At 46.2% G+C, this 26,152-nt stretch overlaps 1 protein-coding gene across 1 annotated transcript in view; it reads left to right on the forward strand.

Annotated features, from left to right (window-relative positions):
• LOC134660238 (signal transducer and activator of transcription 5B) overlaps window positions 1-26,152 on the forward strand; it is a 51,061-nt gene that overhangs the window by 15,370 nt on the left and 9,539 nt on the right. Inside the window, exons 7-21 of the mRNA XM_063515983.1 lie at window positions 30-150; window positions 3,710-3,819; window positions 4,405-4,511; window positions 6,657-6,771; window positions 8,614-8,703; window positions 9,997-10,079; window positions 13,280-13,349; window positions 14,513-14,667; window positions 16,697-16,820; window positions 18,408-18,536; window positions 20,424-20,530; window positions 21,050-21,214; window positions 23,151-23,275; window positions 23,504-23,656; window positions 24,320-24,446. Coding sequence (XP_063372053.1) covers window positions 30-150; window positions 3,710-3,819; window positions 4,405-4,511; window positions 6,657-6,771; window positions 8,614-8,703; window positions 9,997-10,079; window positions 13,280-13,349; window positions 14,513-14,667; window positions 16,697-16,820; window positions 18,408-18,536; window positions 20,424-20,530; window positions 21,050-21,214; window positions 23,151-23,275; window positions 23,504-23,656; window positions 24,320-24,446 — 1,781 coding nt within the window. The remainder of the gene's footprint in view (window positions 1-29; window positions 151-3,709; window positions 3,820-4,404; window positions 4,512-6,656; window positions 6,772-8,613; window positions 8,704-9,996; window positions 10,080-13,279; window positions 13,350-14,512; window positions 14,668-16,696; window positions 16,821-18,407; window positions 18,537-20,423; window positions 20,531-21,049; window positions 21,215-23,150; window positions 23,276-23,503; window positions 23,657-24,319; window positions 24,447-26,152) is intronic.

Consider the following 26,152-nt stretch of genomic DNA (forward strand, 5'->3'; position numbering starts at 1 on the left):
TTATTTACTCTTTTGTTTTTGACACACAGTTGCTGACAGACCTGCAGACCGTCCGACAGAAGGTGACGATGGTCAGCGAAGAAATACGGTCACTGCAGGCCCACAACGAATCGTTCTCACTTCAGTACCACGAGTGTCTTAAGAACAAAGGTTAGTATTAGCCGGGGGTCTCCAAACCGCCTTGTGAGGAAATGCCTCGCAAAGCAGCGTTCTGTGTGCACCTGCCTCGGTCGAGGCAAGTGCCAGCGCGGACACGATGGACAGCAGACCCACAACGAATCGTTCTCGCTTCAGTACCACGAGTGTCTTAAGAACAAAGGTTAGTCGGGGTCTCCAAACCGCCTTGTGAGGAAATGCCTCGCCAAGCAGCGTTCTGTGTGCACCTGCCTCGGTCGAGGCAAGTGCCAGTGCGGACACGATGGACAGCGGACCCACAAAGAATCGTTCTCGCTTCAGTACCACAAGTGTCTCAAGAACAAAGGTTAGTATTAGCCGGGGGTCTCCAAACCGCCTTGTGAGGAAATGCCTCGCCAAGCAGCGTTCTGTGTGCACCTGCCTCGGTCGAGGCAAGTGCCAGCGCGGACATCGATGGACAGCAGGCCCACAACGAATCGTTCTCGCTTCAGTACCACGAGTGTCTTAAGAACAAAGGTTAGTCGGGGTCTCCAAACCGCCTTGTGAGGAAATGCCTCGCAAAGCAGCGTTCTGTGTGCACCTGCCTCGGTCGAGGCAAGTGCCAGCGCGGACACGATGGACAGCAGGCCCACAACGAATCGTTCTCGCTTCAGTACCACGAGTGTCTTAAGAACAAAGGTTAGTATTAGTCGGGGGTCTCCAAACCGCCTTGTGAGGAAATGCCTCGCCAAGCAGCGTTCTGTGTGCACCTGCCTCGGTCGAGGCAAGTGCCAGTGCGGACACGATGGACAGCAGACCCACAAAGAATCGTTCTCGCTTCAGTACCACAAATGTCTCAAGAACAAAGGTTAGTATTAGTTGGGGGTCTCCAAACCGCCTTGTGAGGAAATGCCTCGCAAAGCAGCGTTCTGTGTGCACCTGCCTAGGTCGAGGCAAGTGCCAGCGCGGATACGATGGACAGCAGGCCCACAACGAATCGTTCTCGCTTCAGTGCCACGAGTGTCTTAAGAACAAAGGTTAGTATTAGTCGGAGTCTCCAAACCGCCTTGTGAGGAAATGCCTCGCAAAGCAGCGTTCTGTGTGCACCTGCCTCGGTCGAGGCAAGTGCCAGCGCGGACACGATGCCTCGAGCAAGGACACGCGTTCGCGAAATTTGACATATGTATATGCTAAGTGTAAGCTTAATGCGTTATAGATGACATTTTTAAGAAAGGTTAGCTGCAGAGATAGTTGGGCGTCAACTATAAAATCGACCAAATGTAAAGTCGGCGTGTATTAAAAAAAATCGGACTAAAAATTAACTTCAAATAAAGTGAAAGGGACACAGAAATAATCCAATTATCTCCAAGTAACTTAAGCTTTGGATTCCTCCGAAAACGGCGCCGTCATATTACGGCCGCTATATAGCGTTGAATGACGTCACTAGAACGTTGTCTATGTAAACAAGATGGCGCGGTTTCCTAGACGGCGTTGATTCTCAACGTAACGTAAAAAGACGGCCGTCATGACGGTGTCGATAGTTTCGTGAACGTTTTATTAGATAGGTGACGCCATTTTGAATAAATGACACGAGATTTGAATAAATGATTTCGTACTACGATTATTTTCCTCTTCTGATGATATTTCATCCTCCAAGTAAATTATAGATGGTCAAGCAAATCTTGTCAGTAGAAAAAGGCGCGAAATTCAAATTTTCTATGGGACGTTATCCCATCGCGCCTACATTTTTCAAATTTGCCGCTTTGACCTTGGTGGCTGACGGTGTGTTATTTATTTATTTATTTATTTAAACTTTATTGCACAAAAGAAAAACTTATCGTACAAAAGGCGGACTTAATGCCAAAAGCATTCTCTACCAGTCAACCTTAAGGCAAAGCAGAGAGATTGTGGGCGGTGCAACTGCTACTACTACTAACAAAATTTAATATAAACCGCAAAGCTAATTTAAAAAAATTTACACACATAATATACACGATACATATAATATAAATACATATACCTAACAATTTAAATATATACAATAAAATATATAAATTATATAACTAAAACTAGGAATCCTTCATTCTAGCAGCAAAGAAAGCACGTACCGATTTCTTAAAAGCGAACTTGTTTGGGGCATTTTTAATACTAAGGGGGAGTCGGTTCCAAAGGCGCGCTACCTGCACGCAGAACGAATCTGACATGAAGCCAGTACGATGTGGAGGGATGGATAAAGACATATTGCCAGAAGAGCGAAGCTGACGGTCGCGAGAAACGCCGTAGTATTGAAAGAGGGACTTGAGGTATACAGGAGAGAGTGGATCGTTTAGGACAGAGTATAGAGAGCAAAGCATGCGAACACTGCGTCGTTGACGGATGGGAAGCCAGCCAAGCTGGGAGCGGTACGCAGAGACATGATCGTACTTACGCAGGCAAAAAATGAAACGAATGCAGTTATTGAGAAGGCGATCCAACTTATTGAGAAGTTCTTCAGATAGGTCCGGATAACACACATCACCATAATCAATTATAGGTAGAATTAGAGTGTTTATAAGGAGAATTTTAGTCTTAATGGGCAAAAAGTGCTTTAGCTTGTTTAGTGAATGAAGAGAACCCATAACTTTTCGGCTGACCTCAGAAACCTGCGCTCTCCAATCCAACGAACTGTCGAGCATAATGCCTAGGTCCTTAACACTGTGACTAAATAGTATTGGTGAACCGTTAAAGTTTACTGGTGCAATAGTGTCAAAATCCAGTCTGGCGACCTGTCGAGAACTACCAATAACGATAGCTTGGCACTTAGACGGGTTCACAAAAAGGCCATACTGCTCAGACCACTGTTGGATGTGCAATAGGTCCAGATTGAGCCTATCAATCGAACTCGAAATATTAGTCACTTCACACTGGTCGTAAAGCTGCAGATCGTCGGCATACAGGTGGTGGGAACAACGAAGGCCAGGAGTGATAAAATTTATGAAAGTGGAAAAAAGGAGCGGAGACAAAATTCCGCCTTGAGGCACGCCAGTCGCAAGATCACACCAATCAGATAGAGACTTGTCAAGCCTAACCGCTTGTTGGCGACCACCCAGATAAGTCGCGAACCAGTTAAGGGCTGTCGGAGACACATTCAGATGCTTGAGCAGGGCAAGGAGGATATCATGGTCAACGGTATTAAATGCGTTGGAGAAATCTATTAAAACAAGTATCGTGACCATTTGGTTCTCCATGCCCTGTCTGATGTCTTCCGTCACCTTAAGAAGCGCAGTGCAAGTGCTGTGACTAGGACGGAAACCTGACTGTAAGGGGCTCAACAAGTTATGGGAGTGAATAAAACGGGACAGTTGCTTGTGAGCCACCGCTTCAGCTATCTTAGAGAGAAAAGGGAGGATAGAGATTGGTCGGAAATTGCTAAGAGTGGAGGGATTGCTAACTTTGGGCAGTGGAATAACAAAAGCCTTACACCAACCTTATGACGCCGTGGTACTTTCCACATGTCGCCACCGTAAAGACGGCCGTCTTTTGCGGCCGCTATATGACGGTCGTCATATGACGGCACCGTTTTCGGAGGAATCCAAAGCTTTATGGTATGTTTCAGGCCACATCCAGTACTTGCAGTCTTCTGGACAACTGACCAACGAGCGGCGCGAGTTGGAGGCGTGTCTCCGGAGCCAGATCGAGGAGATGGAGAGGAAACTCAATGCTTTGGTAACTCATTTATAATCACTACATAGTATAAAACAAAAAAAAGCGCTGGTGGCCTAGCGGTAAGAGCGTGCGACTTGCAATCCGGAGGTCGCGGGTTCAAACCCCGGCTTGTACCATTGAGTTTTTCGGAACTTATGTACGAAATATCATTTGATATTTACCAGTCGCTTTTCGGTGAAGGAAAACATCGTGAGGAAACCGGACTAATCCCAATAAGGCCTAGTTTACCCTCTGGGTTGGAAGGTCAGATGGCAGTCGCTTTCGTAAAAACTAGTGCCTACGCCAATTCCTGGGATTAGTTGCCAAGCGGACCCCAGGCTCCCATGACCCGTGGCAAAATGCCGGGACAAACGCAAGGAAGATGATGAAGATGATGACATTGATGACATAGTATAAAACAAAGTCGCTTCCCTGTCTGTCTGTCTGTATGTATGCTTAGATCTTTAAAACTATGCAACGGATTTAGATGCGGTTTTTAATGGATAGAGTGATCCAAGAGGAAGGTTTATGTATAATTTGATAACCCGTGCGAAGCCGGGGCCGGTCGCTAGGGTTTTATAAAGTTGTATGTTTGTCTGTCAACAGGTGGCTCAGATTAAGCAGGCTCAGATGGAACTGGTGGACCATATAAAAGAGAACATCGCCACACTACGTCAGCTCCAAAGCATCGTGCTGGACGACGAACTTATCAGGTTGGTATTATTATAACTTATTTATTTATTTAAACTTTATTGCACAAAACACAAAAATAATGTACAAATGGCGGACTTAATGCCTAATGGCATTCTCTACCAGTTAACCATCGGGCCAAACAGAGACTTGTAAAAATGGTGCAAGGAGAAAAAAGGAATTTACTTATTAGAACTATGGCACAGAATAAGTAATAGTACTAGGTACAGAAGACTCACTCTCTAACAAAACGCGTCTGTTACGATCAGCACAGATATGGCCGCTAGGTGGCGACAGCGCCACGCGCGGCTTATGGCTAGCCACCAAAATTGGTGTGGAACGGATGTACTTTTAGCTACCTGTAGCAAAGCGACGAAATCGCGGAGTGAGACACGCCTGACTATGGTAAACAACTGAACAATTCCTACTCCTCTAAGGGCGCGTGTACACGGTGCCGCCTCCGCGCCGCCGCCGCGGGTTTTACGCGTCTCGTGTACACGCGCCCTAATACTACTTATCAATATTATATGGACTTAGATGGCCGAGGTGCGAGGATTATGTCGCGAGGGAGGCAATCCCGGTTTTAATGTCTGGGAGACCGAGCAAAGTTCGGAAAACATAAAACTCATAAAAGCGCGTTTTCCCAGGGATCGGTCTAGCTAGATCGATTTTTCGCCCCCAATAACCCCCTATATAGCAAATTTCATCGAAATCGTTGGAGCTGTTTCCGAGATCCCCAATATATATATATATATATATATAAATAAATAAATATAGGTATCTGGTTGGTGCTGTTAGGGCTGAACGGCTAGGGCATGCAGTACCGGTTCCGGTACCGAGAATTTCATTTCCCGGTTCTTCCCGGTTCTTAGGATATTATATAATAATTTTTAAGAATTTCGTTTTTTAAGTCTGTTACAATCCTTATGAATGAATAAATTCTATATAAATAATTACAATTTCAGAAGTATTATTGAATGCCATAAATGAAATCACTATAATACTAATTTAACCCATGACTACATTTTGAGACTGACCATTCCTACCCATATTTATGAACATCATCCGCCGCGACTCGAGAAATTACCCACATTCAATACAAATATTGACCAAATTTTAAGAGACACTTCAACAAAATCCAGAACGTTACATTCACATCCTCCAGTTGGACCCAAGCTACCGTCCCGATTAATTATGCCGGTCTTAGTATCCATGTGATTGGTGCGGTCTAGCTCTCCCAACCTTTCTGTCGGCTGCTTAAGCAAGCTTACTCTCATTGGCGGTATAACACCTACGGTTCGGACACGACATTGAGCGACTGGCGACGGCGGCAGCAGCGACAACCATAGGTGGGAACGAAAGATCCAATCGCCGTGTCTCACTCCAACCTATGGTTATCGCTGCCGCCGTCGCAAGTTGCTCAATATCGTGGCCGAGCCGCTATTACTTCAGCAACCGCTTATGTCGCTGCTAAAGTAAACGCCAAAATTTATAGAATTTGACGTTTAAAATAACACTTGCACAGTCTGTGCTATCAAAATCGCTACCAACTTAGCTTGGTCTGACTATACGAAATATTATTCGGACTTCGCCGACATAGCTATTTTTTACAATTGACCGTCATCCGCGTCGGGTTATTTGTGTCCTCCGTTTTAAACCAACATATTTAAATGCTACTTAAAGCACCTAGCTATAAAATACTATCGGCGTTATTCATAAACGTCTGCTAAGTTAATCAGCTGATGATCGTCGTTTGTCCCTCTCTATAGCATAACGACGATCATCAACTGATTAAGTTAGTATAGCCGTTTATGAATAACGCCATATTATGACTACTTACTACAAAATAGCAATATAAAGGTAATTTAAACACGGGTCTGGGAGAACCGGGAAGTACCGGTTCCGGGTCTTCAGTACCGGTTCTTTTGACACTACAAAATTCCCGGGAATTCCCGGGAAATGAAGAACCGGGAATTCCCGGGAGCATGCCCTAGGCTGAACCCCTGGAGCCTGGCTCCCGCGGGCCGGACGCTTGGAATTAAATGATAATTCGTACACACGTTTTAAAAAACATATCGGAGGGGCTACACCCGCCGGTTTGATTATAAGCCTTATTATTAGGCCACTAAGGCCTCATACATGTTAACAGCCTACTCTTGTATCTGCAGATGGAAGCGCGAGCAGCAGCTGAGCGGCAACGGTCACCCCATGCAGTCCAACCTGAACTCCATCCAGGAGTGGTGCGAGATGCTGGCCGACCTCATCTGGACCACGCGCCAGCAGGTATAACTAACTAGCTATTACGGCTCAGCTACCCAAATACGGTCTTAGCCTCCGAAAGACACCCCATGCAGTTCAACCTGAACATCCAGGAGTGGTGCGAGATGCTGGCCGACCTCATCTGGACCACGCGCCAGCAGGTATAACTAACTAATATGGCTCAGCTACCCAAAGAGGGTCTTAGCCTCCGAAAGACACCCCATGCAGTCCAACCTGAACATCCAGGAGTGGTGCGAGATGCTGGCCGACCTCATCTGGACCACGCGCCAGCAGGTATAACTAACTAATATGGCTCAGCTACCCAAAGAGGGTCTTAGCCTCCGAAAGACACCCCATGCAGTCCAACCTGAACATCCAGGAGTGGTGCGAGATGCTGGCCGACCTCATCTGGACCACGCGCCAGCAGGTATAACTAACTAATATGGCTCAGCTACCCAAAGAGGGTCTTAGCCTCCGAAAGACACCCCATGCAGTCCAACCTGAACATCCAGGAGTGGTGCGAGATGCTGGCCGACCTCATCTGGACCACGCGCCAGCAGGTATAACTAACTAATATGGCTCAGCTACCCAAAGAGGGTCTTAGCCTCCGAAAGACACCCCATGCAGTCCAACCTGAACATCCAGGAGTGGTGCGAGATGCTGGCCGACCTCATCTGGACCACGCGCCAGCAGGTATAACTAACTAATATGGCTCAGCTACCCAAAGAGGGTCTTAGCCTCCGAAAGACACCCCATGCAGTCCAACCTGAACATCCAGGAGTGGTGCGAGATGCTGGCCGACCTCATCTGGACCACGCGCCAGCAGGTATAACTAACTAATATGGCTCAGCTACCCAAAGAGGGTCTTAGCCTCCGAAAGACACCCCATGCAGTCCAACCTGAACATCCAGGAGTGGTGCGAGATGCTGGCCGACCTCATCTGGACCACGCGCCAGCAGGTATAACAACTAATATGGCTCAGCTACCCAAATACGGTCTTAGCCTCCGAAAGACACCCCATGCAGTCCAACCTGAACTCCATCCAGGAGTGGTGCGAGATGCTGGCCGACCTCATCTGGACCACGCGCCAGCAGGTATAACTAACTAGCTAATATGGCTCAGATACCCAAAGAGGGTCTTAGCCTCCGAAAGGCACCTCATGTAGTCCAACCTGAACTCCATCCAGGAGTGGTGCGAGATGCTGGCCGACCTCATCTGGACCACCCGTCAGCAGGTACGTCAGTGGAATTTGTATAATGTAATTTCTATGCAAACCTCTCTCTGCAGCTGACTGTACATTGTATATTACCAGCATAAGGGAGTACCTTTGCAGCGTTTCGTACCTCTTTTTACAAGCTTTTATTTAGTTTCACCTGTCCCGTTGTCTGTAATCAAATCTGGCAAGTTAAATTTGATCCACTTCCCGGTTTCCGATTGAGCTGAAATTTTGCATACACATGTAAGTCGGGTGACAATGCAATATTATGGTACCATCGAGCTGATCTGATGATGGAGACAGGAGGTGGCCATAGGAACTCTGTGATGAAACAACGCAACCTAATTGTGTTAGGGGTTTTTAGAATTGTCTCGATGAGTATTAGTTGTCTGTCGTAAGAAAAGTACAGTCAGCAATAAAATCTTGTACCAAAAATGAAATTTTTGTCAAAAACTTATTACTAAGAAGAGATGATTTTTTGTAATAACTCAAAAACGACTAGACCGCTCATGTTCGCTATAGTTTTCATTGAAAGTATTTACTAAGCTTTTGTCTCACGATTTTTTTCATATTTTTTGGACAGGCGGTCTTATCGCTAAAAAGCGATCTAATATTGTATCACACTGACTAAATTGTATGGTGTGACGCAGGTGAACAACGCGACGCGCATCAACAGCAAGACCATCATACAGCTGCGCCAGCCCCATCTCGAGGAGATGCTCGAGGATATGGGGAAACAGGTGACGAAACACTACTTTATAGCCATAGAGAAATATAATAAGAAGAGTGCTCACTCCCACAGACAAGACATCCTCCAGACTGAGCATAGTAGCGCTACCCCCTCTGCCACAAATATACGGTAGTTTTACTCCATCTTCGAGTCAAAGTGTCTTTGTGTGACGTCCATGTCTTTGAACGGACCAATCACGGCACGGGACTCGCTCACCTCGTCCCCCGCACCCCAGTATTTTTGGCAGCATCGGTTTCATGAAATAATTGCTCTAAACTCCGTCTAGAGTATTCCTAGTCTATGGCTCACTCCATACATCAGTTTTGGCATGGAGACATATAACTCACATATAAGTAAAGAAAGAGTGGTAACTCCCATAGACTAGGAATCCTCTAGACTGAGTTTAGAGCAATTATTTCATGAAACCGATGCTGCCTAAAATACGGGGGTGCGGGGGACGAGGTGAGCGAATCCGAATTGACTCGAAGATGGAGTAAAACTACCGTATGAGTGGCAGAGGGGGTAGCGTTACTATGCTTAGTCTAGAGGATGTCTTGTCTGTGGGTAACTCCATACATAGTATTCTTAAAGAAACGCGAGTTATTCCGCAGTCGACATCTAACGTCAAGTAGTGGAACTATCAGTACGGCTACTTGACACCAGATGTCACACGTTTCGCCACTGACGCAAAATGGACTACTAAAACAATTATATTTGTCTATGGTACCAAAAATACTATTATTTTCGTAGTCGACATCTAGCATCGTATAGTGGAATTATCAGTACCGCTACTTGATACTAGATGTCTAGTGAGTCGCGACTCACGAAAATTGTATTGAACAACAATTTATAACTAATATTGAAGCAGAAGGATGAATTTAAAAAAATTACCGAAATTGAAAGTTGAATAATGGGCGTTTTCTATAATAAATATTGAAAACCTGATTCTTTCAAATCTGGTCATTCTTGGGCTCATTCTACTCAGAATCGACAGCATTCTCCATCCCGCCATTAAAAAAAGATGTCCCAAAATGTCCATTCCATTACGTCACGTTTTAGTATGAAAAAAATTTTCACTTGTATGTGCGTGACGTAGTGGAACGTACAATTTTCATACAAATTTTTGGGACATTTTATTTTATCATCAGAATTGAATATGAATTGATTCTGCGTTGAAAGAACCCAAAAACACCAGGATCTGTGAGAATCAGCTTTGCGATATTTATTTTAGAAAACGCGCCCGAATATCTTCCTCTTAAGTCGGCCCTTTGTACCTAAAACATTTATAAGCTTTTATCGACAGGTGACCAGCCTTCTGTCCACACTCGTGACTTCGACCTTCGTGATCGAGAAACAACCGCCTCAAGTTATGAAGACCAACACACGGTAAGTGCTATTAACACATAAATAAATAAATAAATACAGTGAAACCTGGTTAAGTGGGACCTGGATAAGTGAGAAACCTCTATAGCTGGGACTCATGGTGCGGTCCCGACACTTTAGCACTGAATTACCTCTGTTAGTGAGAAAAAACGAACCTCTATAACTGGGATTAGCTGTTGTGATTTTATAGTCACATTTACCTCTATAAGTGAGACAGAGAGTGTATTTTACCTCTTTTACTGAGACTATATTTATAAGATTACATTTTCCTAATTGTTTCTTTAGAATTGTATAGGAATTGACCTCTGTATCTGAGATAACTTCAATCTATGACCTCTCTAACTTGGACTTTATTGATCAATTTCCGTATTCTTACTAACTATATAGTCTATGCACAAATTCCGCATTTGCTTAATTGTGTCTAAACGACTTCAAGTTTCATTTTTCATTTAGTTACTTTATGTAGTTAAAACTATCGAAACGAAAGCTGATTTTTTTATAAGTAACACGAATAAACAGATTTTCATTTAATACATTTCTAAGACGCAATGAAGTCCGTATCAAATTTAATTGAAAAAATCTATCCTTTGGAGAATCATTCAAAATAAATTCAAAGAAATATTTAAACAGACTTAAAAAATATTTAGGGACAAGTATTATTTTACCTTATTAACCACCTCTATAACTGAAATATATCCTCTATTCTCACCTCTATTAATGGGACCCTCTGTAAATGAGACAGACATTTATTTGTACCTGGCTAACTGAGAACCTGGGTAAGTGAAATACCTCTTTAAGTGAGACAAATCTGCTCGTCCCTTGAAGTCTCACTTATCCAGGTTTCACTGTATTATAGGAATTTTTTTTTACACAAATTGACTAAGCCCCACAGTAAGCTCAAGAAGGCTTGTGTTGTGGGTATTCAGACAACGGTATATATATTATCATGCCGCGATCAGAAAGGGATTAGAAATAACAGATTTCCATACACTTACGTCAAAATCAATATGGATTGACAGCTATCTCAATCCCTTTCTAATCGCGATTCAGTAATAATATACAAATACTTAAATACATAGAAAACAACCATGACTCAGGAACAAATATCTGTGCTCATCACACAAATAAATGCCCTTACTGGGATTCGAACCCAGGACCGCGGCTTCACAGGCAGGGTCACTACCCACTAGGCCAGACCGGTCGTCACATCATACAGTGCCGAAAACCCGACTATTTCACCACGGTGACAGGTGCGACAATAGGGATGTTGACATGAATCGCGAATATATAACATGTTATGTTTTTACCATAGCAGGGAATATTAGAACGCGGAAAATCATATTTTGCAAGTGTAAATATGCGTAATAAATTAATTAAAAATAATCAAAAGTATTTAAAATAATGCCCAGTATCACGTGACTGCAAACGCCAATCGGAGCGCGTGACGTAATCACAGTGGAATCACCAAAGACAAGTTATAAAACCTGCCTAAGTGTCTACAGATTATCGTACCGAAACGCGATCTTGGGGCGGTGCGGCGCACGAATCGATAGTGTGTAAGGTGGTGCGTTAAGGACGCAGCTATAAGTTAGAGCGAGAAAGAAGGTCGCTGTCCCATGCGGTAGTGTGTTAACGCTTTAAAAAAAAATTGTCAGTTGCCATATAAAGAATTTAAAAAAATGACTGACAGCAGTTTGTTTAAAACGCCGTTACGTCATCAAGGTCACGTGACAGTTTGGAGCGTTTAGGCGCGAAATTTAAACACGAAACTTATTATACATGTTTTTTTATTCAAAATTAATGAATATATTTTTTTAATATTTTTTTCTGTAATTATTACGTGTCTATCTACAAAATGAAACCAGTTCCAAAAAATTGTCAACATCCCTATTGTCCACATCACTGGTGCTGACGTCACAGGTCTCCATAGGCTGTGGTAACCGCTTACCATCGGACGGGCGGTGTGCTTGTTTGCCACCAACATTTTAATAATAAAGTAACTCCATTATATCGCCAATAAATAAGTACTTATTTTGCGAAGCTAATGACAATTGTCACAAGAAACACGATAATTGTCACGAAATACCGACACAGAACTCATTTCCTGTCAAGAATTACGAAAATTCTTATCTTGTGACAATTGTCATAAACTTCGCAAGAGAAATATCTGTTTGTTTTTTTCGATATATATTTTTTAAATAATACAATGATGGTGGCAAACAAGAATACGGCCCGCCCGATGGTAGACGGTAACCGTAGCCCATGGATGCCTGTGACGTCAGCAACAGTGATGTTTTACAATTGTCGCACGTGTCACCGTGGTGAAATAGGGGCCAGGTATTTTATGATTCCGTTCCCAGGCCGGACGACCCGATAGTCGGGATCGTGGTACTACAACTTTATATGACGAAATTATTGTGGCCTGGCGCGGATGTCTTGTTTGGCTGGGTGGCAATGAATGTGTTAATATGTGACATTAATTTTCATATTTACATATTTTTATGTGGGTAGAAAAACATGACAGAAAAATGTATTGTAATATTGTAGCCGTAAATTTGAAATAGAAGGCGACGCATTTCCCCTACATTATGCGGTTTGCAAGACCGCAAATCGTATGATTTTTTAGGGTTCCGTACCTCAAAAGAAAAAAAAAACCCTTATAGGATCACTCGTGCGTCTGTCTGTCTGTCTGTCCGACCATGCCCCCCCCCCGCTTTATCTCCGAAACTACTGAGTCTAAAATTATGAAAAAATACACAAAATAGTTCTTTACCTATAGGTATAATAGTTCTTGACAGGAAAACCCATTAGAAATGTGCAGTCAAGCGTAAGTCGGACTTAATGTACGGAACCCAGGGCACGCGAGTCCGACTCGCACTTGGCCGGTCTTTCATGATACAGCCACCAGCTAAATTACAGGTAGTTATCTAATTCGCTACCGAACTCTTTTGAATTGACGCATATCGCCGCTATACTTACTCAACCTCGTATCTGCAACACTCATTTGATGACAAAAACACCCGTATTCCGAATGAAAGAAAAGCGACATTTCCATCAAATGATTGTTGCAGATATGAGGTTGAGTAAGTATAGTGACGATATTAGTTTTCGTTTCATTATGTTATAAGACTCCTTATGAAGACTAGACCGCCATATTGTTAGTACGATTTTTGCAGACGTTTAAAATTTCGAGATCTTTTCAGTTTTACGGCTACGGTCCGGTTGCTGGTAGGAGGCCAACTGAACGTGCACATGACCCCACCCAGAGTCACTGTAAGTATCTTTTATTTAGTTTACTAGCGACCCGCCCCGGCTTCGCTCGGGTTAACAAATTATACATAAACCTTCCTTTTAAATCACTCTATCTATTACAAAAAACCGCATCAAAATCCGTTGCGTAGTTTTAAAGAGACAGATAGCGGGAAGCGACTTTGTTTTATACTATGTAGTGATGATCGATATTAAACTTTCGTGAGACATATTTTAAACTGAGACTGACTGATTTTTGAATTCAAGTGAGTGAAACCGTTGTCGTATAAACATGTAGTCATGATGTTATAACACTGGCTGCGTTGGTTTCGAGTTACATAAACCTAATTTTTCAATTTTATAAGTAAGGCCAGAATTCCTTTGAACTTTAGGCGATTTTGGTCTATTTCAAGTTTTTATACGACAAATTTTATATTGAAGGAAAAAAATGGAAAAAGTTACGCTTCCGGCAGGACTTCGACCCGCATCCTCCGCAATCCGTGCGTGCAAGATTTGCGAGGTCCTGGTAGGCTTCCGTACCTCAATTGGTTAAGAGCAACGCACGGATTGCGGAGGATGCGGGTTCAAGTCCTGCCGGAAGCGTAACTTTGTCCATTTTTTAGGGTTCCGTACCCAAAGGGTAAAAACGGGACCCTATTACTAAGACTCCGCTGTCCGTCCGTCCGTCCGTCCGTCCGTCCGTCCGTCTGTCACCAGGCTGTATCTCACGAACCGTGATAGCTAGACAGTTGAAATTTTCACAGATGATGTATTTCTGTTGCCGCTATAACAACAAATACTAAAAACAGAATAAAATAAAGATTTAAGTGGGGCTCCCATACAACAAACGTGATTTTTGACCGAAGTTAAGCAACGTCGGGCGGGGTCAGTACTTGGATGGGTGACCGTTTTTTTGCTTGTTTTTTTGCATTATTTTATTGTGAATGGTGCGGAACCCTCCGTGCGCGAGTTCGACTCGCACTTGGCCGGTTTTTTCCTTTAATATAAAATTTGGAGTATCACTCGCAGACGTATCTGCTTGTTAAAAAAAAGTAATATACGAGTTGCAATTAAGAACTATAGTTCGCGTACGAAGTCTTTCTCTCCCCCCGCCTTCTGCTCGAAATTCTTCGGAATCCGCGCTGGGGCTGTTTTTTTTTTTATATGTTGAATGATGTGTTGACTAGGTGGTGATAATCTCGGAGCAACAAGCGCAGCTGCTGCTGAAGAGCGAGTCCCCGGCCGGACGCGGCAAGCAGCCCGTGGAGTGCGGCGAGATACTGAACAACAGCGGCTGCATGGAGTACCAGCCCACCAGCCGACAGCTCAGCGTCAGCTTCCGGTGAGTGACAGACAGACACACATACAACCCGTGCAGTCCCCGGCCGGGCGCGGCCAGCAGCCCGTGGAGTGCGGCGAGATACTGAACAACAGCGGCTGCATGGAGTACCAGCCCACCAGCCGACAGCTCAGCGTCAGCTTCCGGTGAGTGACAGACAGACACACATACAACCCGTGCAGTCCCCGGCCGGGCGCGGCCAGCAGCCCGTGGAGTGCGGCGAGATACTGAACAACAGCGGCTGCATGGAGTACCAGCCCACCAGCCGACAGCTCAGCGTCAGCTTCCGGTGAGTGACAGACAGACACACATACAACCCGTGCAGTCCCCGGCCGGGCGCGGCCAGCAGCCCGTGGAGTGCGGCGAGATACTGAACAACAGCGGCTGCATGGAGTACCAGCCCACCAGCCGACAGCTCAGCGTCAGCTTCCGGTGAGTGACAGACAGACACACATACAACCCGTGCAGTCCCCGGCCGGGCGCGGCCAGCAGCCCGTGGAGTGCGGCGAGATACTGAACAACAGCGGCTGCATGGAGTACCAGCCCACCAGCCGACAGCTCAGCGTCAGCTTCCGGTGAGTGACAGACAGACACACATACAACCCGTGCAGTCCCCGGCCGGGCGCGGCCAGCAGCCCGTGGAGTGCGGCGAGATACTGAACAACAGCGGCTGCATGGAGTACCAGCCCACCAGCCGACAGCTCAGCGTCAGCTTCCGGTGAGTGACAGACAGACACACATACAACCCGTGCAGTCCCCGGCCGGGCGCGGCCAGCAGCCCGTGGAGTGCGGCGAGATACTGAACAACAGCGGCTGCATGGAGTACCAGCCCACCAGCCGACAGCTCAGCGTCAGCTTCCGGTGAGTGACAGACAGACACACATACAACCCGTGCAGTCCCCGGCCGGGCGCGGCCAGCAGCCCGTGGAGTGCGGCGAGATACTGAACAACAGCGGCTGCATGGAGTACCAGCCCACCAGCCGACGGCTCAGCGTCAGCTTCCGGTGAGTGACAGACAGACACACATACAACCCGTGCAGTCCCCGGCCGGGCGCGGCCAGCAGCCCGTGGAGTGCGGCGAGATACTGAACAACAGCGGCTGCATGGAGTACCAGCCCACCAGCCGACAGCTCAGCGTCAGCTTCCGGTGAGTGACAGACAGACACACATACAACCCGTGCAGTCCCCGGCCGGGCGCGGCCAGCAGCCCGTGGAGTGCGGCGAGATACTGAACAACAGCGGCTGCATGGAGTACCAGCCCACCAGCCGACAGCTCAGCGTCAGCTTCCGGTGAGTGACAGACAGACACACATACAACCCGTGCAGTCCCCGGCCGGGCGCGGCCAGCAGCCCGTGGAGTGCGGCGAGATACTGAACAACAGCGGCTGCATGGAGTACCAGCCCACCAGCCGACGGCTCAGCGTCAGCTTCCGGTGAGTGACAGACAGACACACATACAACCCGTGCAGTCCCCGGCCGGGCGCGGCCAGCAGCCCGTGGAGTGCGGCGAGATACTGAACAACAGCGGCTGCATGGAGTACCAGCCCACCAGCCGACGGCTCAGCGTCAGCTTCCGGTGAGTGACAGACAGACACACATACAACCCGTGCAGTCCCCGGCCGGGCGCGGCCAGCAGCCCGTGGAGTGCGGCGAGATCCTCAACAACAGCATTTCAAAATTACCCCATTACACACACCAAGACAGTTCACGCATACTACCTCAATTTACTGGGACAGGTCAGTGACCCCTAATCATCATCTTCGCGTTGTCCCGGCATTTTGCCACGGCTCATGGGAGCATGGGGTCCGCATGGCAACTAATCCCAAGAATTGGCGTAGGCACTAGTTTTTACGAAAGCGACTGCCATCTGACCTTCCAACCCAGAGGGTAAACTAGGCCTTATTGGGACTAGTCAGGTTTCCTCACGATGTTTACCTTCACCAAAAAGCGACTGGGTAAATATCAAATGATATTTCTTAATATTTTTTAAAGGGTGCTATTTTACACGTGATATTTTAATGATTGTCAACAGGAACATGCAGCTGCGTAAAATCAAGCGAGCGGAAAAGAAAGGGACAGAGAGCGTGATGGATGAAAAGCTGACCCTCCTGTTCCAGTCCGAGTTCAACGTGGGCGGTGGCGAGCTCGTGTTCCAGGTACAAACACCAACACCCTTAAGTGTAAGGGCTGAGTGGACGCTCGCTCGGCGCGGCGTGCAGCGTGGCTGTGGGCTCACGCGTGATGTGAGCAGCGTGCACTAAGGCCGCTCCTATACGTGCGCATTTGTTCAACATGCACGCCGCACGCCCCGCCCCGCGGCACGCCCAACAAAAGCGTCCACTCAGGCCTTACACTAACACATTCAGTGCCAGCGCGAGCTACGCGCTACGAGCGTAGCCGATGACACGAGAAAAACCGTATGTAGCGAAAAGCGCCTAGTGAACTCCCCTAGCGAGTCGCTGGCAGTTAATGTGTTAACTTGTCAAACGGTGGACCTTATGCCTTTTGTAATAAGGTTTACGAAATGTCAGTTAACTGTGTGGGTGATGGTATGGCCAGACACCATTGATATACTAGGGTCAAACAGATTACTGTGTTATCGTCTTTCCTGTAGACATACACAAGAGTTAAGGGCTATAAAGGTTAATTTTCTTATTTAACTAGTGTGTTAGCGCTAACTGTACATTTTTCTCTCCTGTGGGCAATAGTTAACAGCTTGTGGGCATGTAAGTAATGATTTTATCATAGTTCTCTAAATAAAAGGAGGACCTTTTCACGTGGATAAGGGTTAAATAAGAAAATTAACCTTTATAGCCCTTAACTCTTGTGTATGTCTACAGGAAAGACGATAACACAGTAATCTGTTTGACCCACTAGTATGAATTATCAGAGATGATTTTTTCGCCAGGAAATAACCAGGAAAATTATATAAATATAATATTTTCGCTATGCTGCGTCTAAATGCTGGAACAATTTGCCGCCACCAGTAGCTAACAGTAAGTCCCTGGCGGTTTTCAAACTACGTTGCAAGGCTTATTTACTGGACCTCCAAAAGGAATTAACGTACACTTTTGGTTGAGTGACCTTTAGATATTTTATTTTAATTAAGTTAGCACTTTTTTTTTATTTATCCACTGCGCATTGTTCGGTTTTGCTATCCTGTCCTATGTGTAATAGTGTAAATGTTTCTACTGTCCTTAGCTAGATATAAATACGGCGGTGGCAGAATAACAGCGTCCGTTGCTGGAAGTCTTTAGGGCCGCTGTGCCCCGTAGTCTTTTGGCACAGACATTAGCTGAGCCACCTTCCCTTTCAATTAGTTTGTAAGCATTATTGTGTACTTTTATTATGTACCTATGTTCAAACTCTTTGAATAAACGTCTTTTATTATTATTATTAAATAATAAAATAAAATAAAAAGCCTTTTATTTCCTGCTACAAATATGTTACAAGAAATATGAATGTATGTTTGGTTAGTCAGAATTATTTTATTTATTATTCTTAATTAGTATTTTAAGCTTAGTCTATAAGCAGGAACCCCTTAGGTGAAGGCCTCTTCCAAAGCTAGCCATTTTTCTTAGTCCTGAACATTTTTTTGCCAGTTCGGCCCGGCGATTTTTTTAATCCATCAGGAAAATTACACTCATCCCTTTCTTTTGAGTGCTGGTACTAGTGTAAGACAAAGACAGTATTCTCTATGTCTGTGACAGTTCTGGGCCAAACTATATTTATTATTATGACAGGTGTGGACGCTATCCCTGCCGGTGGTCGTGATCGTACACGGCAACCAGGAGCCCCACGGCTGGGCCACGGTCACGTGGGACAACGCCTTCAGCCCCGCCGGCCGGGTGCCCTTCGCCGTGCCAGACAAGGTAAGATACATACAGCGGACTCTGTCTGTAGTCATATGGTCAGGTGTGGACGCTATCCCTGCGTGTCGTCATGGCAACCAGGAGCCCCACGGCTGGGCCACGGTCACGTGGGACAACGCCTTCAGCCCCGCCGGCCGGGTGCCCTTCGCCGTGCCAGACAAGGTAAGATACATACAGCGGACTCTGTCTGTAGTCATATGGTCAGGTGTGGACGCTATCCCTGCGTGTCGTCATGGCAACCAGGAGCCCCACGGCTGGGCCACGGTCACGTGGGACAACGCCTTCAGCCCCGCCGGCCGGGTGCCCTTCGCCGTGCCAGACAAGGTAAGATACATACAGCGGACTCTGTCTGTAGTCATATGGTCAGGTGTGGACGCTATCCCTGCGTGTCGTCATGGCAACCAGGAGCCCCACGGCTGGGCCACGGTCACGTGGGACAACGCCTTCAGCCCCGCCGGCCGGGTGCCCTTCGCCGTGCCAGACAAGGTAAGATACATACAGCGGACTCTGTCTGTAGTCATATGGTCAGGTGTGGACGCTATCCCTGCGTGTCGTCATGGCAACCAGGAGCCCCACGGCTGGGCCACGGTCACGTGGGACAACGCCTTCAGCCCCGCCGGCCGGGTGCCCTTCGCCGTGCCAGACAAGGTAAGATACATACAGCGGACTCTGTCTGTAGTCATATGATCAGGTGTGGACGCTATCCCTGCGTGTCGTCATGGCAACCAGGAGCCCCACGGCTGGGCCACGGTCACGTGGGACAACGCCTTCAGCCCCGCCGGCCGGGTGCCCTTCGCCGTGCCAGACAAGGTAAGATACATACAGCGGACTCTGTCTGTAGTCATATGGTCAGGTGTGGACGCTATCCCTGCGTGTCGTCATGGCAACCAGGAGCCCCACGGCTGGGCCACGGTCACGTGGGACAACGCCTTCAGCCCCGCCGGCCGGGTGCCCTTCGCCGTGCCAGACAAGGTAAGATACATACAGCGGACTCTGTCTGTAGTCATATGGTCAGGTGTGGGCACTGTCCCTGCGTGTCGTTGTCATGGCAACCAGGAGCCCCACGGCTGGGCCACGGTCACGTGGGACAACGCCTTCAGCCCCGCCGGCCGGGTGCCCTTCGCCGTGCCAGACAAGGTAAGATACATACAGCGGACTCTGTCTGTAGTCATATGGTCAGGTGTGGATACTATCCCTGCGTGTCGTCATGGCAACCAGGAGCCCCACGGCTGGGTGCCCTTCGCCGTGCCAGATAAGGTTATTTTTACTTATGTTCGAGATCCGGAACCCACCTTTTAGATCTTGTAATTCAAAGTTAAGATACTTAGATTTGAATTTATTTATTTCATAATATGAAATTACAATATAAATAATTTTACACTAATCTATACGAATTTATATTATGATCGTCAAGTAGGATAAAATAACAATTGATTGTAATTATACAAATATCAAGCAATACACAATTTAAAAACCATTATAAATCAATCAATCATCATTAAAATCAATTAATTAACTAAATTATTAAAAATGTCAAATAATATAAAATGAAAAACAGTGTCAATATTCCTAAGCTAAGCATGGATATCTCATAATGATTGTCTAATTAAAATAAAATATAATGAAATACAGGTCAATAGAAACATTAATTACATGAAGGGTGGCGGCCATCTTTGTACCCCGCTCTCCCCGACTAGACGCACATTTCTTATTGCCTCCCGGACTCCAAATGCTTAGAATTACTCAAGGAACATGTGATGAAGCTCATAGCTTAATAATTTTTTTTTGGGTTATGTATGGGAGCGATCCATAACGGCTTCGACTACAATCAATTTATAATATTACATGTCATGTCGTGTCATGTCTTATTAGTTTTATTTGCCGTAGGTGACGTGGGGCCAACTAGCCGAAACTCTCAGAGTCAAGTTCTACTCGGCGACGGGCGGTGATCTTTCGGAAGATAACTTACGATTCCTGGCCGAAAAGATATTCAGGTAAAGCTTTATACCTCGCGTCGACTGACCGTCCCTATGTGTAAGGCCTGAGTGGACGCTCGCTCGGCACGGCGTGCAGCGTGGCTGCGGGCTCACGCGTGACGTGAGCAGCGTGCACTAAGGCCGCTCCTATACGTGCGCATTTGTTCAACATGCACGCCGCACGCCCCGCCCCGCTGCACGCACAACAAGAGCGTCCACTCAGCCCTTACACTATGACAGTCCATTTCATATATGGAGTCTACGGCCGCATCAGATATAATTTTTTAGGGTTCCGTACCCAAAGGGTAAAAACGGGACCCTATTACTAAGACTCCACTATCCGTCTGTCTGTCACCAGGCTCTCATGAACTGTGGTAGCTTGACGTTAAAATTGTCACAGATGTATATCTGTTGCCAATAACAATAAATCTAAAAATACTATTAGAAGTATTAGAATAAATTATATTCTTTTTATTTCAGCAGCAAGCGGCCCGAAGGAAGTAAAAATGGTTATAAATAAACATGGTAATTCCCCAGCAGATCGAACGTGCCCCACAACCAGATAGAGCTGAACAACCTGACCGTCTCCTGGAGCCAGTTCTGCAAGGACGCCCTCCCTGAGCGCAGCTTCACCTTCTGGGAGTGGTTCTACATGGTGGTCAAGGTCACCAGGGACTATCTGCGGACCCTGTGGGTCGACCGGTGAGTGTCGTGGAGGCAGTCCTGTAGGGAGACAGCTTCACCTTCTGGGAGTGGTTCTACATGGTGGTCAAGGTCACAAGGGACTATCTGCGGACCCTGTGGGTCGACCGGTGAGTGTCGTGGAGGCAGTCCTGTAGGGAGACAGCTTCACCTTCTGGGAGTGGTTCTACATGGTGGTCAAGGTCACCAGGGACTATCTGCGGACCCTGTGGGTCGACCGGTGAGTGTCGTGGAGGCAGTCCTGTAGGGAGACAGCTTCACCTTCTGGGAGTGGTTCTACATGGTGGTCAAGGTCACCAGGGACTATCTGCGGACCCTGTGGGTCGACCGGTGAGTGTCGTGGAGGCAGTCCTGTAGGGAGACAGCTTCACCTTCTGGGAGTGGTTCTACATGGTGGTCAAGGTCACCAGGGACTATCTGCGGACCCTGTGGGTCGACCGGTGAGTGTCGTGGAGGCAGTCCTGTAGGGAGGCAGCTTCACCTTCTGGGAGTGGTTCTACATGGTGGTCAAGGTCACCAGGGACTATCTGCGGACCCTGTGGGTCGACCGGTGAGTGTCGTGGAGGCAGTCCTGTAGGGAGACAGCTTCACCTTCTGCGAGTGGTTCTACATGGTGGTCAAGGTCACCAGGGACTATCTGCGGACCCTGTGGGTCGACCGGTGAGTGTTGTGGAGGCAGTCCTGTAGGGAGACAGCTTCACCTTCTGGGTGGTTCTACATGGTGGTCAAGGTCACCAGGGACTATCTGCGGACCCTGTGGGTCGACCGGTGAGTGTCGTGGAGGCAGTCCTGTAGGGAGACAGCTTCACCTTCTGGGAGTGGTTCTACATGGTGGTCAAGGTCACCAGGGACTATCTGCGGACCCTGTGGGTCGACCGGTGAGTGTCGTGGAGGCAGTCCTGTAGGGAGACAGCTTCACCTTCTGGGAGTGGTTCTACATGGTGGTCAAGGTCACCAGAACTATCTGCGGACCCTGTGGGTCGACCGGTGAGTGTCGTGGAGGCAGTCCTGTAGGGAGACAGCTTCACCTTCTGGGAGTGGTTCTACATGGTGGTCAAGGTCACCAGGGACTATCTGCGGACCCTGTGGGTCGACCGGTGAGTGTCGTGGAGGCAGTCCTGTAGGGAGACAGCTTCACCTTCTGGGAGTGGTTCTACATGGTGGTCAAGGTCACCAGGGACTATCTGCGGACCCTGTGGGTCGACCGGTGAGTGTCGTGGAGGCAGTCCTGTAGGGAGACAGCTTCACCTTCTGGGAGTGGTTCTACATGGTGGTCAAGGTCACCAGGGACTATCTGCGGACCCTGTGGGTCGACCGGTGAGTGTCGTGGAGGCAGTCCTGTAGGGAGACAGCTTCACCTTCTGGGAGTGGTTCTACATGGTGGTCAAGGTCACCAGGGACTATCTGCGGACCCTGTGGGTCGACCGGTGAGTGTCGTGGAGGCAGTCCTGTAGGGAGACAGCTTCACCTTCTGGGAGTGGTTCTACATGGTGGTCAAGGTCACCAGGGACTATCTGCGGACCCTGTGGGTCGACCGGTGAGTGTCGTGGAGGCAGTCCTGTAGGGAGACAGCTTCACCTTCTGGGAGTGGTTCTACATGGTGGTCAAGGTCACCAGGGACTATCTGCGGACCCTGTGGGTCGACCGGTGAGTGTCGTGGAGGCAGTCCTGTAGGGAGCTCCCTGAGTGTAGCTTCACCTGCGAGTGGTTCTACATGGTGGTCAAGGTCACCAGGGACTATCTGCCTACCGCGAAAATGGAAGTTTAGTTATCTGATCTGCCTCTTTATCGCTTGAATATGCAAGAGTGATAGAGAGGTTAGATGACGAAATTTTTGTTTTCTTGTTTCACAGTAGACCCTCAGATTGTGATGGATTGTGGTATTTAGTTTAGCAATGCTAAATATTTTATTAATTATATTGCTACTGTTCAACAGGTTGATAATGGGTTTCATACAGAAGAAACAGGCGGAAGACATGCTCTCTAAATGCACTCCGGGCACATTCTTACTTCGCTTCAGCGACTCTGAGCTGGGAGGCATCACTATCGCTTGGGCCGGAGGTTAGTATGTACAGTCAGCAGCAATAGTTGCTAAGCGGGCGAGGTATTCAAAATGATCTTGACGCGACTTTATTGTTAAGAGAATAAGAGCACGTCAGGGTAATTTTGAACTCCTCGCCCGCTTAGCAACTTCTGCAGGTGACAGTATATTATATCAAAGTTTTATTTACCATTTTATACTTGGCCCTTTCCTTTCGCACCTTACTAATCTAATCCTTACTTTCACAGATGGTCGCGAAGTATTCAGTCTCCAGCCATTCACGTCACGTGATCTGACCCAACGACCTTTAGCCGACCGGCTGTCTGATCTGACGCAGCTGCAGTACTTATACCCGAATGTGGCTAAAGATGATGTGTTCTCCAAATATTATACGAAACACGGTAAGTTAGATACCTCTGATCTGACGACTTCTGGCCGGCTCTGATCTGACGCAGCTGCAGTACTTATGCTCTAATGTGGCTAAAGATGATGTGTTCTCCAGATATTACACGAAACACGGTAAGTTAGATATCTCTGATCTGACGACCTCTAGCCGGCTCTCTGATCTGACGCAGTGCAGTATGTGTTCTTCAAATATTACTTACACGAAACACGGTAAGTAAAACTGCAGCTGATCTTCTGATCTGACGTAACTTCAGTACTTATACTTCAACGTGGCTATAGATTCGAAGACATAATATTACTGCAGCAGAATACCAGCGATACAGCTTGCGTCATCACCGTAATGAGCCGGCATTTTCTCTGCCACAATGCATTGCTACAGGATGTAATATTTTTATTAACTTAGTGTAAGGCCTGAGTGGACGCTCGCTCGGCACGGCGTGCAGCGTGGCTGTGGGCTCACGCGTGATGTGAGCAGCGTGCACTAAGGCCGCTCCTATACGTGCGCATTTGTTTAACATGCACGCCGCACGCCCCGCCCCGCTGCACGCACAACAAGAGCGTCCACTCAGGCCTTACACTTAGTTTGTAAAGTACTATAGGACTAACTTGTGTAGATTAAGACACACGAGTTTGATTAATATTTGATATTATTTCACCAGAAAACGAGATGTTAAAGAACGGCTACGTGAAGCCAGTGCTAGTGACTACTCTACCCCCATACATGTCACCGTCACCCTACGCGCACTCCCCAGACAGCCAGCGAAACACCCCTAGCGTTCAGAGCAGGTCAGTGCATTCTATACTTTTTTGAAGGCCAGAGCCATAGACTAGGAATCCTCTAGACGGAGTTTAGAGCAATTTTTTCATGAAACCGATGCTGCCAAAAATACTGGGGTGCGGGGGACGAGGTGAGCGAGTCCCGTGCCGCGATTGGTGCGTTCAAAGACACGGACGTCACACAAAGACACTGACTCGAAAATGGAGTAATACTACCGTATATTTGTGGCAGAGGGGGTAGCGCTACTATGCTCAGTCTAGAGGATGTCTTATCTGTGGCCAGAGCATACCGGCTGCGTGTGCGACGTGCACGCACACGTCACGCAAGCGGTGTGCTGTCCCCCATAAGGATCAGTATAATACAACCTGCACGCGTCCGGTTTGCCGTGTGCCTTGGCGGTCTGCGGCCATATGATGGACGCTGTTGGTGTGAATGTTTGCTAATTGTTTTTATGTCAGTTTCATTACCCTAATTTGTCAAATTAGTATTCTTTACATAGCGTAGATACGATGACAGCTGTCATTCATATTTTACGTTTCATTACCCATATTGTTTACCTTTTTCCTAATGCTAAAAAAACGAAGTATAGTCTACGACCTACATCAAAGATAATTATAGTTGGTCAAACCAATTTGTCAGTCAGTAAGACCCAGGAAAACTATACTCATCCTTTTCTTTTGGGTGCTAGTACTAGTGTAAGACAAAGATAGTATGATTCTCTCTGTCTATGTTTGAAATGAGACAGTCCTTTGACAAACTATGATACGTTTTTTTTTGCCTTATTTGAAAAAAGTAAAGTTTCTATATATTTTTGACATCAACTATACAATATTTATTTTAGTTTAAAACTTCTTATGATTTGATTTTAATTTTTAATTATTTTCTTTATAGGTACATGCTTGAGTTTTAATCAGAGGACGAATGTATACTTAGATATTATTTTAGTTATATATTTTATTTTAATAGTCACATCCAATCAAAAATTTTACGCTCGCATTTTGGTGCCTTTTTACAAAAACGTGCTTCCTGCCAAATTATTAAGTAAGACTATCTTTTAGGTTATCTTTAAGTAGTAATTATCGCACAATTTTGAAAACCCTTTAGTATTGAAATTAAAAAAATAAAGACGTAAAGTATTAAAAAAACAATGGTTCATGTAAAATCAAGAACAAAAGAAAAACAACTTTAATTAACTCATAGAAGTTTAAAATTCTATTTTAATTAATATTTTTTTAAAGATTATTTAGTTCAGACGGAAAATATTAAACGTATTTTTTGTGTATTCACTTTGAGTGATTAATGAAAATGAGTTTAATATGAATGCATATAAAGCCTAATTTTCTATACGTACAAGTTTTTTCTAAGCTAATTCAGACTTGATTATTTACAATATTTGATCATAAAGTCTAGGAATTAAGTATTATCTCCTCGATTGTTCGCTTTTTAATATGCTTTGCAAACAATTATTTTAAGTTTTTAGTGTCAGTATTTTTTTTACTATCGAGTACATGGTATTTTGATATTGTGTAATAAAAAACTTCGTCTGCGAGTTGATGAATATTTTTGGTTTGGAACTTATGTTACGTTGACTACTTGCAATAATGCCGGCCGTATGCTTGTTAGCCACCATCGAGTCGTTAAAAACTACGTATTTTCTACAAAACCGGAATATTTCACCATCTCAGAGACTTTATTTTCATAAATGTATCAAATG

This window comes from Cydia amplana, chromosome 26 (assembly GCF_948474715.1).
Source record: "Cydia amplana chromosome 26, ilCydAmpl1.1, whole genome shotgun sequence".
NCBI classification, from domain to species: domain Eukaryota; kingdom Metazoa; phylum Arthropoda; class Insecta; order Lepidoptera; family Tortricidae; genus Cydia; species Cydia amplana.